This window comes from Vigna angularis, chromosome 4, assembly GCF_016808095.1.
Source record: "Vigna angularis cultivar LongXiaoDou No.4 chromosome 4, ASM1680809v1, whole genome shotgun sequence".
Taxonomy (NCBI): Eukaryota; Viridiplantae; Streptophyta; class Magnoliopsida; order Fabales; family Fabaceae; genus Vigna; species Vigna angularis.
Genome location: NC_068973.1, coordinates 35,494,980 through 35,513,683, shown reverse-complemented (window position 1 = coordinate 35,513,683; position 18,704 = coordinate 35,494,980). Strand labels below are relative to the sequence as shown.

At 29.1% G+C, this 18,704-nt stretch overlaps 3 protein-coding genes across 3 annotated transcripts; 2 read left to right on the top strand and 1 right to left on the bottom strand.

Annotated features, from left to right (window-relative positions):
- Positions 1-300: 300 nt before the first annotated feature.
- On the bottom strand, positions 301-5,576 carry LOC108330893 (cryptochrome DASH, chloroplastic/mitochondrial). The gene is made up of 13 exons (XM_017565484.2): positions 5,126-5,576; positions 4,805-4,944; positions 4,494-4,715; positions 4,298-4,423; positions 4,132-4,206; positions 3,849-3,965; positions 3,709-3,755; positions 3,350-3,426; positions 3,114-3,189; positions 2,880-2,949; positions 2,590-2,713; positions 2,073-2,122; positions 301-823 (listed from the first exon to the last, which is right to left on the bottom strand). Exons 1-13 carry the CDS (start codon positions 5,562-5,564, stop codon positions 614-616), a joined length of 1,773 nt encoding a protein of 590 aa, XP_017420973.1. The 5' UTR covers positions 5,565-5,576; the 3' UTR covers positions 301-613.
- Positions 5,577-6,819: 1,243 nt separating this feature from the next.
- Positions 6,820-8,616, top strand: LOC108330482 (uncharacterized). Its single transcript, XM_052877087.1, has 2 exons — positions 6,820-7,089; positions 8,284-8,616. The coding sequence occupies exons 1-2, from the start codon at positions 6,957-6,959 to the stop codon at positions 8,517-8,519; spliced, it is 369 nt and encodes a 122-aa protein (XP_052733047.1). The 5' UTR covers positions 6,820-6,956; the 3' UTR covers positions 8,520-8,616.
- Positions 8,617-10,068: 1,452 nt separating this feature from the next.
- On the top strand, positions 10,069-11,097 carry LOC108330481 (fasciclin-like arabinogalactan protein 3). Its single transcript, XM_017564965.2, has one exon. The coding sequence runs from the start codon at positions 10,235-10,237 to the stop codon at positions 10,925-10,927; it is 693 nt and encodes a 230-aa protein (XP_017420454.1). The 5' UTR covers positions 10,069-10,234; the 3' UTR covers positions 10,928-11,097.
- The last annotated feature ends 7,607 nt before the right edge of the window (positions 11,098-18,704 follow it).

Here is an 18,704-nt window from a genome sequence, read left to right as displayed (position 1 = left end):
GGCTGAAGGGCCCATTCCCCTCACTCCTTCCAGAAGCCCAAACACAGTTGTTACTCCAGCTCCAGCTGTTGAGAAACCGTTAGAGAAAAGAGCTAAAAGAACCACAAAACAGCCACGTTACCTAAAGGATTATGTGGTCACGTGTCCAGCAACCAGTAAGAAGGGGAATTCGGTTAGCAAGAAATGATTAGAATTATTTTGTATTTTTTCCTTTATTTGTTATATGCACATGATCAGTACTGCAAGGCAGAGCTAAGCACATATATAGTACAGTATTGTAATAGAGAGGGGACGACAATATAACAGAAAAATTCCCTTTGAAATTTTCTCTCTTCATTTCTGAATATTCTCTTTCCTCTGCCATCACCCTTTCTATTTCCTGCAGCATCCTTACATTATCTCACTTCATGACAGAAATTCATGTGTATTGCATTACAACAAGTATTGAAATTTAAACTGAAACAGCTTCTTTTTTACTCTTATTGAGAGGAAAAAGAAAGCATACATAACAGAACAAGTATAAAAAACCATGAATTTAAGTTACAAAGCATAAAGCTCTAATATATATATATATAATTCTGATGTATAAAAATTTTAAGAAAGATGATAGCTGTCATTTCTTTTGAAAGTTCCATTTTCTTTCATTGTTGATTCTTCTTGCACCAAACCTATCCTTGTTGTTTCCACTAATTGTTCCAAACTTGAGAGGCACAATTTGAGGAATGTACATATTTGCAGGGAAGTTCCTTTTCTCCTTTTGGATTTTGTGCAATTGTGGCAACCAGTATGCAACATACTCACCTTCAGGGTCATATGTTTGTGCCTGAAAGAAATTTTTAGGACAGTACCATATCAGTTCACTAATTTAAAGATCATTTTATTTTCCAATCCATTTTTTAATTAATCCTTTATCTAACATGAAGGTCTAAACAGATAAAATACTTATTTTAAGTTTAAAATAATTAAAAAAAATTAGCACTAATTGCTTAAGGTCTCTAAGGAAAAAGAGTCTTAAAAATTATCTGTGGTCTCATCCATATCAGTTCAAGGCCCAAACATATAAAATCTTTGTTTTAAGTTTAATTTTTGTTTTTGTACTAATTGCTTCAGGTCTTAAAAAACAAAGTTTTAAAATTCTTTTGGTCTCATCCATAAACTCAAGGCCCTAACACATAAAATCCTTGTTTTAAGTTTTAAAAAATATAATTTATTTTGGTACTAATTGTTTCAGGCCTCCAATAAAAAAGGTTTTATTTATTTTTATCTCGTCCATATAGCTCAAGGCCCAAACAGTAAAATCTTTGTTTTATTTAGGTTTAAAAATATTTAAACTTTTTTAGTACCAATTCTTTCGGGCCTCTAAAAATAATTCTCAAAAGTTTTCTTTTAAAACTTAAAACAACACCTCAAAAAATTCAAAAAAAAAATAAAATTATGATACATTTTACATAAATTATTTATTAATAAATAAAAATATCTTGTTTTTAGGTTTTTTTAAACATTCCAAACCTTTTAATATGTTCTAATCTCATTAAATACACTAGTATGGTCAATTCAGGTTAGAACTTGTATGTGAATGAGTTTGGACTGGATTAGGTTTGAAAAAAGTATAATTTTTTTATACAAAAAATTTTTAATCCGATCATTTAGAACCCGACTCACCTTAATTATTTATTAATTTGTGTATCAATACTATTATTTAATATATATTTTTATAGTAATTGTAAATCAGGATAAAAAGTAAATTTAAAAAAACAAAATATTATAGATTTATCGATTTAAAACTCTAATCTATTAAGTGGATAAGTGACACAAAAATGATCAATATTAAAAACTTATTTTTTTTAATTTGAATTTGGATTACATTTGAGTTGTATGTTATTTATTTAGTTGTCTTTAGAGTTTAATGTTAGTTAAGAGTAAAATTTATTTAAATTTAAATTATAAAAAAATTACCATTTTTGTAATTTTAAAAAAAACTTGTAAATACTAAAATATACAATATTCAAAACCTTTCAAATAATACACAAAAATGTTTTACATACTTACTTTATATAAACATTGAAACTTACTTGTTTTGGGATGCTGAAATACCGATCTTCTCTTGGATCATTCCCAACTCCTGAACAAAAAAAATTCATCAAAATTCAAGATCTAATAAATCAAATAATTGAAAATTACTTTTCCATTTAATGAATTTGTGATTATCGAATATTAAATTGATTGATTAATTTTTTATACCGTTATTTCATTTTTTTTGACAAATAAAAGAGTAATCTTTGTCGTTTTTCCAAAATTTGAAGCATTTCGATCCAATTTAAAATGTGAAGTAAGTCTTCTATTGGTAACTTTGAAAGAATAGATGGAGGATAGGTTGTAAAATTTGTTGTTTAAAAATTATAAACAGAAGACTAATACAAGCATGATATAGTTTGAATTTGAGTAAGCTTAATATACATGAATACAAACAACCCAATCTCAAACTAGGAAAACAATATTCACTGAACATCATCAATATGCTCATGTTAGCAAACGGGCTATTTTTTTCTGCACCCCATTTCATTTTTTTCTTCCCGCTCCCCCACTTACCTGATCCGTAAGTCCAGTTTCCATAATTAGAACATGGATCATAATCCAAAAGGCACGTCTCAAACCATTCCGCTCCCATGCGCCAATCTATACCCATATCACGAACAAGAAAGGAACATACAATCTGTCAAGAAGGTAATCAAGTTTCAGCTTCAGTTATAAAATTTGATGGGAAAATCACAGTGAAATATAATAATAGTATTATATACTTTGGTCCAAAAATCAGTATTTGAATAAATTTCTAGAATTTATTATACTTTACAAACACAATAATGGGCTCGGGTTGATACCTGTCGTCCTCGATTAGACATAAACCCTGTAGTCGATAGTTCTTTCATGTTGGCATCTATGAGAGGATACCTACATGTTTATGCCAAAAGAATAGGTAGAAGATTGTAAGACAACATAACAGGGACAACATTTAATTTGATGTTTTAAGACAAGAAACATAGAATAGAATCAGGCGACAGTAGTTGTATCAAAACAAATTCAGCAACACTCTGAATCTCGGATAGAAATTGTACCCGGTACAACCGTCTCTCCAGGATTCAAACAAATTCTTGTCTTGGCTCCAGTTGCGATGAACTTTCCTAGGGCCACCTGAAAAGAAAAACAGATTTTACCTAAGTAATATGAATAAACTTTTTAAAGAAGGTGTTATAGGAAGATGCTTTTTCTCACTTGCACATCAAAACCAGAAGAATTTAAAACCATAACTCTGTAAACACCAGAGACATCAAATTTCTCAACCTATCAATACCTAGATGGAAAAGCGAATTCCCATATTTCACTGACAGAAACCTAAAGTAATCCCTCCATATCAACTCAAACAAAACCCTGCAAAAGTAAAGATAGTTCAAACAGAAAACAAATTGAGAAGAGGGAGGAAGTCAAATCTGTCAACGAGTTCGTTTTTTCATAAACAAATAGAATGATAAGTGAAAGGGAGAAAAAAAAACAGAACTTCTCTGATGAAATTAAAGTAACTTCACAAACTCCAATTAATCAGAAAAGTTAGATTTAAGGGATGAATAACAAAGTGAAAGTAGGAGAATGAATACTATTTTGAAATTTGACAAAGATATACATTAATAAGAAAGATGCAATGTTTCTACTTACCAGTAGGTAGAACTATTTGCTAGTCTTTCGTTCTCATATCTCTTTACCTATAAAGAACAGACTGAAGTTTGTTAACTCATACATTCTCATTTCTTAGCTGTTACACAATGCACAAAACAGAGATCATTGCAAGCTTTAACCTCTTCATATATGAAACGAGGAGACAAACTTCCCGAGGCAAGCCATGGTGAGAATTTGGTAGAATAATCAGGCCCTAACATCCCATTCCTGGTCTCTTTATATACCTTCAGCAAATCCTACAAATGAACAATCTTAAGAATGCATTACATAACCAAACAAGGGCTGGAATTAGTGTCTCCAACATCATATTTAAGATCACGTTTTGCAGAACAGCCATATACAGCAACAACAGTGACATAGTTACCTAATTTGGATCTAAATTGTCAATTTGAGATAACCAACCTTCTTCCAGAAGTATTCATGTACTCTGCTCAATCCTGCAGTTTCACCCCCTACAAACTTCATTCCCTTGATAACCTAAATTTTGAGGATGAAAATAAAGGAATGATAAAGTTCATTATCTCATCATTCTTGAATGGTGTCTACCAATAGATATGGAAAAACCTACATTCTGTGAGCAAAGTCCAAGCTGTTCTAATGAAGGAAGGCATCCCCAATCCTCAATCAAGGGAGGTGGTCCAAGAGATGGTGGTAGTTTGATGCACGAGCGTATGGTACATTTGGCTTCAATAATCTGCAAATTTCGAATTCCATCAGTAAGCATTTGTAGCAGTGAAAAGAAACTCAGATTCAGAATATCGTGCCTTGCGAAATTGAGTATACATATCTGGCAAAGAAGTGGCATCAAAAGGGAGGTCATCAAGATGGTACATGGTGGTACCCCAAACTAATTGCAATTTAAGGATGTTGTTTGAAACTGTGACACCACTCGATTCTCCTGATGATGTCGCAACTTGTTTAAGACCTTCCATGACTAACCGTTCAACATTCAGCTCCTCACTGCACGTTTCTTTCTGTGCATACACCTGACAGCTTCATATTCATCAATGAGCCGTATAGCTTAAACCACGAAATTCCATCAATTCGAAATCAGGCTTGAAATTCAAATACTTACTGTGTGAGCTTGAAATGCTTTGGCAAGAGAAGGAAGAATCTCCTCAGGCTTCCCATGTTGTACAAGCAAATTAAGCCCTTTTTTCATCAAATTCTTCCTCAAGTCCACCACACATTCAAGGAGAAATTGCGCTCTCAATGCTGCACAAAAGTTACGTGAGTGATGCGATGCTTACATACTTTCTTTTTATGTAGAAATTAGAAAAAGAAAAAACCAAAAACACAAGATATTGCATTTCACTTTGTACTAAAAGAACTGCATCCAAATTTGCTGTAGAAGAAAAGGTGCAGATGAATTTGAATACGAGTTATATAACTATACCACCGGTTTTGGGAAAGCCGAAATGATAAGTAGTGGCAAAGAGTCGAGGGTCAACGCAGTAGACAGGTAAAACGGTTTCGGAGGAAAGCCATGCCTTGTAGAGAGCTTCGTTATCCAAAACTCTGAGATCATTCCTGAACCATACAATGGCCGTTCCTTTGCCACTCCTCTTGGTGTTCCACGTGTACCTTCGAAAAGCGTTATCCGCAACGCGGTCCATGTCGTTAGCATCGAGCTCAGGCACCTCGTACGTTGACGAAGAAGAGCCTGAAGACGACACGGGTTCGGATTTCGCGAGCGAGTTCATCGCCAGGAACAACGGGTTTCTTGTTTTTGTTGTTGTTGGGTTTGTGAGTGTTGAGGTTAACGTGGACTTCGAGGAACAGAGGGTGGTTCTGAGGGAAAGAAATGGAAGTGGAGTGCAGTGGAGAATGGCCATGTACGAGCGTTAGTTGCGCTTTTTGCTGAAGGTGGGAGTAATCAAGCAGTTGAAAGTGTGACACGTGGCGTCACGGGTTTGGTGTGACGTGGCCAGTTGTTAGCCTATTGATATACTGACTTCAACTGGTTATTTTTGGATGAGTGAGAAGAATGGAAGGTTCGACTCAAGACTGAAGGGTTTTTCTGCCTGCACCTATGATTTCTTTGCGCACCCCAACTTTCAATATGATATTTTACTTTTTATAAAAGTTATTTTCGAATTATCTATTTTGGGAATTTTTTAAATAAACGTTTTGGAATTTTCCGAATATTACTGACTCTTAAATGAAATTTACAAAACAGCATTCGAAATATAATTTCTGGGGAATTTCTAGAACACATGAAATGAAATTAATTTTAGAATAAGTTTTTCAAAATAGAATTTTTGAAATAATATTTTCAAAACATAACTTTTCTGGAATGATTTTTCCAAAGCATACAAGATATGTTCTAGAAAAAGCTTTTGAGAAGGAGTTTTTTCAGAATGCATTTTCTCTTCTTTTCTTCTGCGAAAACGATGGTGTGTATAGTGGAGTAAGTTTTTTTTTATCTTTTTATTAAGTATAGGAGTGCATATAGTATTAATGGGGTGCAAGAAGAGAACTCGACTGAAAAGGGAAGGAGTACTACAGAAACGAAAGGCTATTTATTGCTCTCCGCACCACCACAATTACTGCATCCCATAATAATAAAAGGCGCAAGCGTCTTCCATCATTACACCACACTGATGTTTCTGTTGTCGCTGCTTCCACTGTTTTACTGTCGTTGTAGAGAAAAAAAAATGGTGCAGAGAATAAAAAAAACTAATCATTCCAAAAAAATTATTTCCATAACATATTTTATATATTTCGAAAAGTTTTTCCCAAAACACATTTGATATTCTAAAAATTTTATTTTAAAAAGTATTACATATATTCTAAAAAGTTTATTTCAAAATATATTTTTACTTTTAAAAATTCTGTTCTGGAAATTTTATTCTAGAAATCTTGTTCTAAAAATTCTGGAAAACTTCCGGAACATGTATTTTGAAAGTAAGGTAAAATAGCTTTTTTTGGACAATTTCAGGGGTGTGCTAAGAAGTTATGGGGTGCAGAAAATAAAACCGAAATCAAACAAGGTCGGGCTATTTGAACTAGCCCAAACAAAAAGGTAGAACGTTCGACTTGTTTCCAGAAAATTCGCCAACATTACTTTTTTCATTCAATTATTTATAGCGGTGACAACTTTCTTGATCACGTATTTCTACTTGTTGCATTCAATTCGTAATGTTCGTTGATTTTTAATTGTAAAAGGAGGAGTGCTACTGAGAAATTAACGTGGGTTCTGTATTTGGAAGATTCTGAAAAGCTAGATGTCGGTGTACGACAGCGTCGTGGGTGGGAAATTGAAGCTGAAGGGAAAAGCGTTGGATGTAAAAGCTTTTAGGATTAAAAAGAAGAAGAAACGAGACAGGAGATATCATAATTTCTCCCAAACTAGTTCTGGTGAGCTTAATGTTCTTCCTTTCTTTTGGGCATGATTAAACTGTGCAATTACCATTATCTTAGCTTCGGGTTTCTTTTTGCCAAAGGAAATGTTGCAAGTCATTCGACGAACTGAACAATTTAGAGTATATAAGTTGACAAATTTCACCAGTTATAAACTGAAACTTAGTCTTAAAATTTATTTTTTAATGGTATTAGAATTTAGGAAGATTTTTTGTTTGGCTTACTGGATCATTAATATAGGGATAATTAATATAAGAATATTTGTTGTTTCTCAGATATATTATTTTATTTATATATGATATATTGTATGATGTGTGAGAAACATTATTGCAGTGTGGCTTCAAAATATTTATTTTTGCAAGTCACTTGATATTGCTGTCTTATTTGATCAAATGTTGACTCCTCTGTTCAATATATTTGGTTATTGAAAATGTGTTCTTGTCTCAGGATGGAATGATGCAGACTGCTAAAGATCTCAAAGGGCAAAGAAACATTGAAATATGGTCAAAATTTTAATCTGCGTCTTACACCTTTTCTTTAGGTTTATATTGCTTATGCTTAAATCTTTTTACTAAGTTGATAGAATTTGTGTGTCCATATATTATTTTTCAGCTTCTTTGCTTATGTGGAGTCAGAAATTTCTGTTATTTTTGAATTAGCAGTTGGGTTTAGAATTGGATGTTCTTTTACCTCTGCGGCTGTTCTGTATCACTTTTCAAATTGTAGTACCTTACTCAAGAATGCTTCCTCTAATTACTGCAAGGGTGTTAATCTGCAAAGAAATTCCTTAATCATTCAACTTTCAATCTCTTATAGAGGACAAAATATTGCCATGAATGTTGGCCTGTCCTCACCTTGAAATAAGTGTCCTCATCGTATCAGTTTCAATTTTTCTGCCAGTTCCTTTGTGCATCCGATCTATTTGATCATGTTGTGATTGTTCTGCCACTTACATAAAGTTTTGAATTAAGGAATACCTGATTCCTGCCAAGCTTCTTTGGATTTCTTTAAACTGTCTTGCAGGAAATTTTTGTATGTTGAATATGTGAATGGATTCATCATGATAGATTAAGCAAATGGTACTTTAAAAGTAAAGGATTGAGCTGATTTCATCGTGGTGCTAAATTAGTCTAAGCATGTTTAAGTGTTTGACATGAACTCTTTTACAATTTATTTTACTTTTCATTTTAGATATGTTAGGTGGAAAGATGTCAATGGATCACCATGAAGACAGCACAGAGAGTGTATCATATGATGATCATCTTACTCCAGCTGAAAGGCGATTTCTCCATCAGACACAGAAACTTGAGCTTCAAAGACTGTCAAAAATGGCGAGCAAGTCTCATAGAGATAGAATTCATGAGTTCAACCGATATCTGGCCAACCTCAGTGAGCATTATGATATTCCCAAAGTAGGACCTGGTTAAGGAAACTCTGTCTTTGTTTTAATCTTGATTCTACTAAATGTTTTGTACTGTTATAATTGATTAACCTTTTCGAATTGATGAAAACTAGTATTTTCTATATTTGTTTGTTCAATCCAAGAAAAACAAAGTGAGGCAAACCTAGATTCTTATGTATCTTTAAATAGCTCGAAATTGATATTTCCTTTCACGAAACTTTAAACTATGCTTGGAAAAATGATTTTATAGTTTTAATAAAAAAATATTTTATAATCTAATTAATTTTTGCTAGAATAAAAAAAAGTGTTGAAAATTATTTTTGAAAAGATAACATTAAATCGACTTACTCAAACTCACATAAATTTATCATTAAAAGGATGGAAATTATTGAAGGAGAGATCAACAATGAACTTGAAGTTGAGTGTTGTTTTAAAATTTTAAAATATAATGCGACAAAATTATCAGAGGACGTATTAAACTTATCAATTTGATATCTTTATATGTGTTACTTAAAATTAAAATTAGAGTAAAAGATTATATACGTGACATTTTAACTTGTAACCTGTTTCATAAAGCATTATCAAATAGTAAGGATATTTTGGTCAAAATAAAAATCGTTCCACATGGATGGATGTAACAAAATGAATAATTAGTTCAGCCTTTAACTTCTTAAGAACGGATTACGAGACCATAATTTTTCCTATTAGAGACACAGTTGGGTGGCAGTTAGTTCTCTATAGATATAATCATGAAATTTTGTTTAAATTTTAGTTAATTAACTAATGTATTTTCAAATGTTTGCTTTTAGATCTCCTTAAAAGTAACATGGTTAGAGTCAAAAATATTTTATATTATATTTTAATAGTATTTTTATTTAAATTTATATTTCAAAAAACTTTTCTAAATAATATTATTTAAAAATTTTAAAAAACATGAATAAATATTTATGATTCTTTATAGGGTGGAAATATGAAATGAATCGTCTAAATTGATTCGGTAACTATAAGTAAAAATGTGGGATCTATTAAGTATTTTGCGTTATTGATTTGTTTGGTCTTGCATATCTCATGGATAAAAACATATTAATTGGCTTAAATAACCCAACAAAAATAGTTTTATGTTTATTTGTTTAAAAAATATTTAATTTTAACATATTAAAATGCGAATATTATACTAATTTTTACTTCATTTATTTCAATTTTATTATTACATGTAATAAGATAGTAAACCTTAAAATAAGATAATTATTACAATATTTACATATATCTTTTTAAAACTTGATTTATGTATGTCTATAGACTATTTTTTATATAAAACAAATAATAAAATTGGTCTATAATTCTAATCATCAGTCTCATAGTCTACAATTACCATTATTGATTATCTTAATTATCTATGTATACGATATTAATATTTTTCAAGCAGTGATAATATTCATAGTAGGGATAGCTATATTTTTTCTGACGAATGTAATGTAAACTCCTTCACAAATTTTTTGTTAGCGTCTATAAATAAGTACCCACCTCCGCGCGTTTCTCCACGCAAACCATGCATCACCACGGGAAGAAGAAGAACCCATAACAGAAAATTTGACTCGACGGAAAACAAGCCTCACAGAATTCTTATAAATACCATTCACGACGCCATTCTCCATCAACCAGATTTGGCTTCGGTATCTAATAATAACAAAGGAGAAGACAAAGAAAAGAAGAGAAGAAAAAAAAAAAAACTCGTGAAAAATGGGTTTCGCAAAGTCTTCTCTTCTGGCAGTGGTTCTTCTTCTGGCCGTATGCAGAAGCATCCAAGCGTTGGATGTGCTGCAGGCGCTCAACGATCCTCAGTATGAACAGTTCAACAAAGCCCTAACCGAGGCCAATCTGGTTGACAAAATAAACGCCCTTAAAGCCGTCACCGTTCTTCCCATGTGCAACGACGCCATGGCTTCTCTCGCCGGGAAGTCACCGGAATTTCTGAAGGCCACCATCAGCACGCACGTTCTTATCGGATACTACGACGAGAAGAAGCTGGTGGAAAACATTGGAAGCCAAAGTCCCATCGAGACTCTCCTCCAATCCTCCGGCCTCGCCAAGGACAAACAGGGATACGTCCTCGTCCAGCTCGTCAACGAAGGCGAGGTTGTCTTGGGATCCGCCGCCTCTCCTCCCGGCACTGTCTTCACCGTCGGCCTTGTGCAAACCGTGGCCAAACAACCCGAAGAGTTTTCCGCTCTTGAGGTCACCAAGCCCATCCTTGTACCTGGAATTGAGAATTTGTTCTCCGACGTCAAGGTTCCTCTTGCCGCCGTGGAAGGTAGCATGGCAGCGTCTCCTTCCGCTCACGCTCCCGCTCCCGGTAGCAGCGACGCTTCACGCCTCTGCATGGGGCTCCTCGCTGCCGCTTCCGCTTCCGCCGCTTTCATCCTTGCCCTGTAAACGACGGCGTTTCGGGAGCTTATCATTTTATTAAACAAAAAACCATTGCATTGATGTTGTGTAGCACCGATCACGAGATACAACAGGGATCTTTTGTTTTTTATTAACCAAATCACTCTTTTAGCTCGTGTTCGTGGAATTCAGGTTATAATTCAATTGAAACTACATCATTCATTATTTGTTCTCTCTCTTTCTCTATATCTATCTATCTATATCTATCTTCTGTTACGCTTGTTCTTGCTGTTTAAATTATCATTGCGCTCTTTAATTAATACTCCTTCGTCGTAAACCATAGTAAACGTAAATTATTTTAAATGTGGCAAATGCTAAAGATTTCCAAATAAATCTTAGAAAAAGAAAACAATAATTGAATAGTGTAAAAATTCATTGAAATTTAATGTATCCGACTGAATTTTTTGTTGAATTACACACTTGTTAAATACTTAATTTTGGTTTTTTTAGTTAAATAAAGAAGTTTAAGTTATTTTGGTTTGATAGTTTGCAATAACTTTTTTATGAGTATTGTTCAATATATATATACAATTATACTTATTGTGTATAAAATTCCACTTTTTTTTAATTATATAATTAAGATGAGCGATTGTTTAATAGAAAAAAATGTGTTTTTGTGCAATTTTTTAGTTGATTTATTTTAATAAAAAAGTTATAGTAAGTAATTATTTTAAAAAGTTTATTACACGTCATTTAAAATTTAAACAAACTTAATGATTATCTTAGAAAGAAACCACCTGACATTTGAATAGTTAATTTGTATGCAATCTTAAGTTCAAATTCATTGTTATTATTACTCACACGCACACAGATAATGTGTTTAGATGGTGATTAATTAAATATAATATAAGTTTGAATTTTGTGCAAGCACAGAAACTGTAAAGGACAAAGGGAACATATTCAGAATTATGTCCTAAAATGTAAGTCATTGATATGAATTTGAAACTTAAATATTAAATTTATAATAAATGTTTGGATTAGAAAATTACTTTCTTTTGACACACTTTTATTCTCTTTTCATTATCAAAGAGAATTACTTGAATGTAAAATGGTTTGTCTACAACAAATGAAACCAAATATTACAAATTTTCAAATGATATATCTTATCAAAATCAAATTAATAAGCAGATGTAATTATAATTATCAATTATCTTATATCACTTATACAATCATATCTTAACTTTATCAAATTCAATTAAAGTAGATATAGTCATATATAAATTATCTAATTATATTTTATCAAATTCAATTTAAGTAAATATTGTTATAATTATCAATTATCTTATAAAATTAACATTTATCTAATCTCATTTTATCTTTATCAAATTTAATTTAAGTATATATAGTTATATTATCCATTATCCTATTATACTATTTGTCATTTAATCATATCTTATTTTTATCAAATTCAATTTAAATAGATATAGTTATAACTATTAGTTTTATCTAATTAAATTATCTATTATCTAATCAAATTCATTTTAATTTTTAATAATAATAACAGTATTTAAATAATATTTTAGTCACTCTACCCCCATTATATTTCATTCAAAATTATAACTCAATTTATGGTTTTATCAAATTTTCTGATATCATATCAAATTCATTTAATAAAAGCAATTAAATTTAAAACCTATTTTAACCCCTCCATCACCTAATTATATTTAATTCAAAATGATATCTTATATAACAAGTTCAATTTAATTAGATATAGTTATAACATTCAATAAATTACCTTATCAATTTATCTCTAATTTAATAAATTATTTTTAATTATTTATGAAAATAATATTATTAATATTATATTTTAGGCTCTGTAATCACCTCATTATTATAGTTAGTTTAAACTATGTGTTATCTAGCCACATAATTACAATTGATTGAGTTATATTCAATTAGTTATCTCTTATATAATAAAATTCATTTGTAACCATTAATGAAAAAATAATATTTAAATCTTATTTTAGTCACTGTATTACTTAATTATATTTAATTTAAATGATATCTTATCTAATGATAATACAATAAATTATATTTTATAATTATTTCAACTAAAAAATGTAATTTAATAAAATAGTCAAAATTTAATATTTTAACTTATAGGCATAATTATTTTTTAAAATCATCATATATTGTAAAAAAGATGTTATGATCCATTTTTTTTAAGTAATTTAAAGCCACGAGATAGAATTGAGGATTTTGTTTTCTTTGATTAAATATCATAATTTGTGACACTTATAAAAGATGTTTAAAGAGCAGTATGATACTTAAGAGTAAAGAACATTGACCAAACAGGATTATTTCCATATACAATAAATTAATAAAAAATGATCAACAAATCATTACTAAAATCCAATCCACAGCCATCCTTATTTTATTTTTATATGAAATCATTTCTAATGTTGAGACAAAGATAGCTCACATTTGATTTGGCTAGTTTTGTGTAACTACAAATATTCAATACTCAATTGAAGATAAATACAAGTTAAAACTTTTGAACTGTGCAACTAAATTCATCATATGATTGTTGTAATAACTGTTGCTAAAACTATTGATTGATTCAATTAAGGAAAAACATCTTTTTTATATGAACGACAAAAAAAAAAGGTTGTCTTGAGATGGAAGTCTTTTAGCATCAACAATTTTGTAGGAAATGTTGATTTTGGTAAGAAGTGGGGAGTGAGAATGGAAAATAATAAATGAACATTTTTGTATTGTACCCTGTAATTTCCATGTATACCCGTACGAGTGATGAAAAGTCAAAAATCTCCTTATTGACATATATTTTTACTTTTTCTTTTCTTTTCCGCTCCCTTTTTATCCAGCAATATTGTTTTTAGGTAGTTTGGTTCTGCATTTTCATAAATTTCCCTTTACACCCCATATAAAGGATGTTCCAGTTTTGCTCTTACCAATTGTAGCATCCAAAAGTTATTTTGGGAAATAAAAAATTACTTTGGAAATACAAACTAAAATTGACTTTTTAATCCCACAGTTAGAAAACCAAAAATATTTCTCAAATTTATAATCCGGAAGTTAAATAACTTCTTAATTATACAATTTGGAAACTATTTTATCTTATCATTTTTAACTTCTAGATTGCCTGATTTGAAAATTGTATTTTACTTTTGAGTTCTGTAATTTAAATTTTATTTTTTAAGGAAATACACGGTTTTTCGATTGTATAATTCAAAAATTATTTTTATCTTTTGAATTACAAAATCTAGAAATCATTTTTTACTTGTAGACTATACAATACAAGTCATTTTTTATTTTTATTTTACACCCATAGAAAGAGAAAAATGCAAATTTCTTTATAATTAATGGGAGAGGAGGAAATTTATGGGGATACGAAAAAAACCTTTTTCGTTTTCACTCGGGTTGTATAGACCCAGTGTTTTTTAAGTAAAACTAAAATGGACAGATATAAAAATTATTATTTATTTTATTCTATTTTTGCCTTGATTTGGATTTGATTTATTTATTTTTAAATAGAATACTTTTAATTTATTTCCTATACATTTATTATTTATTTCCTTTCAAAGAAAAGTTTGTTAGAGGAATTGTGGAAGGCGAAAAGGACTGTAAAGGGATCCTTTTAAGCATGTTTTGGTTTACTATTCTGATTTATGAATTTTGGAAAGTTTAGGACCACCATTAAAGTAATAAACCCTAGCTATCGCGATCGAGCATTTATATTAATGGAAATCATATGTGGATAAACCCAACACTATCATCTTCATTGAGAGGGCCATGTTTCAATTATCAAATTGCAATATCATTATCTTTTTTCACGACTCTATCTTTGAGACAGATGATTTTGTGATAATATAAAAAAAAGTGTGAATAAATCTAATTAAGTTGTTAAGGATATGTCTTTAATATATTCAGATATAAAATTATTACCTAAGTTTCAATTTTATAAAATGCTTAATAGTATGAGTTTGTGGGAGAAACACTCGGGTGAGATTTATACAATCAAGATTAAAATATTATATGATTGAAACAAAAACCACTATATTAGAAAAATAAAACTTCTAAGATTAATGTTAGAAGCTTCAAAGAAAGTATATTGAAATAATTACTATTTTTAAACCCGTTTCTAAGCTTATTCTTTGAGTGTTTTATTTGTGTTAATAAATATATATTGTATTAAAAGATATTTAAATATGTATTATATTAAAAGATATTTATAAGTTGGAAAAAAATTAATATTTATAAGTTTATAGTTAAATTTTGAATATAATCAACGTGAAAATTATGCATAAGTTTAAAAAGTATATATATATATATATATATATATATATATATATATATATATATATATATATATATATATATATATATATATATATATATATATATATATATAAAGACTAGATTTTGTAAAAATATAAATGATGTAATATGTGAAAAAAATATAGAGTAAATTCTTCAAAATTACAAAGACTAGACTATGTAAAAATATGTTGAGTATATTGGTTATAAATACAAATCAATGTATGAACATATTGATCTAATGCGTATTGCTAGATTTGTATAATTAGTTCATTGACAAATTCATTTAATATTTAATGTTAGACTCGTCTAACTAATATATAGACACATTAATCTAATGTGTATTGCTACACTGTCTAATGTTCATGTATATGAACAGACTCGTCTAATGTGTATTGCAAGACACATCTAATCAGATAATGAATGGAGTTATCTAATGTGTATTAATAGATTTATAATATGTGTATAAACATGCTCGTATAATATGTATTATTATATTCGTTTAATCAGTGTATGGACAAAAATATCTAGTATGTCTTGCAAAACTCGTTTAATCATTGAATAAATAGACTCACCTAATATGTATTTTTAGACGCGTCTAATTAATGCATGGAATGACTTATTTTATGTTTTGTGCACAAAATAATTGTTAGTGCATGAAAAAGTTTAATGTATATTGTTATACTTGTCCAATCAACATATGAATGTCTATCTAATTTATTACTAGACTAGTCTGGTCAATTCATCGACAATTCATTTAATCAAAATATTTTTAAACTCATTCAATCAACATATAAAATGACTCATTTAATATATTTTCATTATACTCTTCTAATTAGTTTATCTACAATCTCATCTAGTACTGTTAAAACAGGTTGAAATCTCGTGAATCAACCCAACCCAGTATAAATTTGAGTCAATCCATCTAATTTTTTTGATAAGTATTTTGTGTTGAATTAGTAATTTTAATAATATTGAAATAGAGACTCACCTAAAATTTGTTTTTGTACCAAACAATTAAATAGAATGAAAAAGCCAAAAAAATTGACTTAAAATTTCGTTTTTTCTTCTTTCTACGTTTATCTTCGTAATGATGTTCTCTTTTCTTTAACTAGATGTTGTATTTATATTAATTGGTAATTTAAATTGTCTTTAAATGTTTCAAAAACAGTGTCCTTTACAACATTTTATAGAATAGGTACAAGGAGCTCGTTTCGAATTATTTTAGATACATGAAAAATGGAATTTAATATTTTAAGAAAAAAAATTTGATTTCAATGAAGTATGCTAAAAAAATGTAATCTACTCTTAAAAAAACCTTAATTAAAAAAATATAGAATAAATATGTAGTTAAGGTTGCAATATTACATTTATAATCGTGGTAACAATAAAGTTATAACTATTATAATAATATTTGTTATTGTTATAATTACAATAGTAAAGGCATTTGTGCATGTTTCTGAATCATAAATAAACAGTATTTTATAACTTAGTTTTATTAAAAAATATTTTTACTTTTAGAATTTTTTTTAATTTTGCCCTTCATATTTTATAAAACTCCTAGCTTTTAATGTCTATTTTTTTTGGTAATGCTGCTAGCTTCTTAATATTTATCATACTTAATTTTTTTACCCAATTTTGATCTCTTACGTTTTAATTATGCATAATTTTTGTTCAATTTTTAATTTAATTATCTATAACTTTTTTTTTTGTTCTTTTATATCGACAAATAAATTAAGAAAAAGATTTCAGACTCATCGGTATCAAATATAAGTTATACATTTTTAAAACTAAAATGGGAAGAAAGTCATAGTCAATAACAATTAAAGAAAAACTTGTGTGAAAGTTACAGAAATTAAAATTAAAATGTGCATGTGAATCAAAATTTTGACAATGAAATTATAATTTGTTTAGAAAAGTTTCATCATAAGTAATTTTAAGAACAAATTTATTCTTAAAATTGAATGTTTTCGTAATTAAGTTAATACTAATTTACACATGAATTAATTTTAATTATTGTTCCATATAATTTCTTTAATTTTTTTTAATCATAAGTTAGTTTTATGTAACAAATAAAAAATTTATTAAAACTGGTGCAAAGATCTTCTTAACATAATACACATAACATCCATTTAGTTATAATTCGTTTTAATGGACTAAGGATATTTAAAAAACCGTTAAATTTGGGAATGAGACACTAGTAAAAAAACAAACATCCATCCAAAGAGAAATAATGGCAGATTTGACAACAGCTTAGTAATGTTGTGGTTGTCGGGTGGACCACGAGGCACGCAAAGGCCACGTGATGGCATGTGGGCAAACATCGTTTTAAGGAAAAATGAAGTTTTTCTGTCTGGTATGAAAAACAATGAAAACATTGGTTTGATGCTGGGAATGCCTATGATGATGGGGTTTGAGTGGTGAAAGAAAATCGAAGGAATAGCCCTGTCACTCTAGTAACTGTCATTGCCCAACAAATCGTGGACCCATCTCCTGTAATTGGCAAGCTATATGAACATTATCTATATCTATAGGAAAGAGATGGGAGATAAAAAATATATATACTTAATTATCACATGATAATTATGACGTAATTTGTTTAAGAACGAATTTGCATTCCAATTCTCAAATTTAAATGTAATTTTTTTTTGTATTATTATATGAGAAAACGAGTTAATTAATGTTTTTATGGTTTATTAATTCATACTAATGGTTTTTTTAACATCATAAATTAGGGATTGCAATGTTATTTCTACTCCTAATCAAATCTCCAATAAATTATATCAATTGATACATTGTGAAAAAGATATTGAATCTTCGGTCATTCATTGGATAACAACTATGGAAGACGTTTCTTTGTTAAACATGTTAGGTCTATCAAGGAGGAAGTTACTTAGGGTGTGTTCACTTGGGGAAGAGGAATTGGGGAAGAGTGAGTGGATGAATTTGAGGGGATTTGAGGATGAATTAATTGATGTTTGTTTGAGTGGATTTGGAGGTAAATGAGAGTAAATTTGGAAGTAAAGTTTATCAAAATTAGTGCAGGATTTGATTGATGTGAAAGATAAAAAAAATTTGTTTAATTGGTAGAAATTGAAGATTACCAAAATGTCTTAATTATTAATGTAATATAAAATGATAATTGTTAATGTTATATTTAATTGTAGAAAAGTTTATAAAGAGTAAAATATTAAAATTAATTATTTATTATTATTATTATTATTGTTTTTTATCATTTTTATTATTATTATCATGATTTATTATCATTATTATTATTATTATTATTATTACTATTATTATTATTAGTTATTATTATTATTACTATTATTAGTATTATTATTTAGAGACGATATTTTATTCTTTATTTATTATTATTATTATTATTATTTTAAACAAAGAAAAAATATCACCAGTAAATTATTTAAAAGGTACAGGGTAATATAGTAAAAGGGTTTAAATCCCTCCAAATCTTTGCTAATATGCAGAG

Coding starts and splice junctions, on each gene's coding strand:
- LOC108330893 (XM_017565484.2), bottom strand. CDS start 5,564: ATGGCCATTCTCCACTGCACTCCACTTCCATTTCTTTCCCTCAGAACC. Junction 3,427..3,708: donor GCAAATAGTTCTACCTACTG/GTAAGTAGAAAC, acceptor TTACTTTTGCAG/GGTTTTGTTTGAGTTGATAT. Junction 2,950..3,113: donor TGGAGAGACGGTTGTACCGG/GTACAATTTCTA, acceptor ATAAACATGTAG/GTATCCTCTCATAGATGCCA.
- LOC108330482 (XM_052877087.1), top strand. CDS start 6,957: ATGTCGGTGTACGACAGCGTCGTGGGTGGGAAATTGAAGCTGAAGGGA. Junction 7,090..8,283: donor TTTCTCCCAAACTAGTTCTG/GTGAGCTTAATG, acceptor TTTTCATTTTAG/ATATGTTAGGTGGAAAGATG.
- LOC108330481 (XM_017564965.2), top strand. CDS start 10,235: ATGGGTTTCGCAAAGTCTTCTCTTCTGGCAGTGGTTCTTCTTCTGGCC.